The 378-nt window shown below is 61.9% G+C and overlaps 1 protein-coding gene across 1 annotated transcript in view; it reads left to right on the plus strand.

Moving 5' to 3' along the window:
• Nucleotides 1-5: 5 nt before the first annotated feature.
• TBCCD1 (TBCC domain containing 1) overlaps nt 6-378 on the plus strand; it is a gene marked incomplete at its 5' end in the record, with an annotated part of 7487 nt that continues 7114 nt past the window's right edge. The window contains 2 exons of the mRNA XM_009697146.1: nt 6-74; nt 156-305. Of these exons, the coding sequence (XP_009695448.1) occupies nt 6-74; nt 156-305 (219 nt within the window). The remainder of the gene's footprint in view (nt 75-155; nt 306-378) is intronic.

Raw genomic sequence — 378 nt, forward strand, 5'->3', positions numbered from 1 at the left:
CGCGCCGCCTCGAGTGGGCCGAGACCGAGGCGGCCTGCACCAGCGCCGACGAGCTGGAGCGGGAGCGGAGCAAGGCAGGAGCCCCATCCCGAACCGGGCGGGCGTGGGGAGAGCCCAGCCCATCCTAACGCCTCTTTTTCTCCTCTCTTGGCTAGCTGTCGGTAGACACTCTGCAGTTCCTGCTGTTCCTGTACGTCCAGCAAGTGAACAAGGTTTCTCTGCGAAGGTCTCTGATCGGGGAGGAATGGCCCAGCCCCAGGACCAAGTCTCCCAGCCTGACTGGAAAATCCACCAGTGAGAATAAGGTATTTGTGGCTGTAGGGTTCTCCTTGTGTGGCCGTGTGGGGAAACTGCGAGGTGCTGCCTTGAGGTGGGTTG

This window comes from Cariama cristata, unplaced genomic scaffold, assembly GCF_000690535.1.
Source record: "Cariama cristata isolate BGI_N322 unplaced genomic scaffold, ASM69053v1 scaffold38073, whole genome shotgun sequence".
In the NCBI taxonomy this organism is placed as follows: domain Eukaryota; kingdom Metazoa; phylum Chordata; class Aves; order Cariamiformes; family Cariamidae; genus Cariama; species Cariama cristata.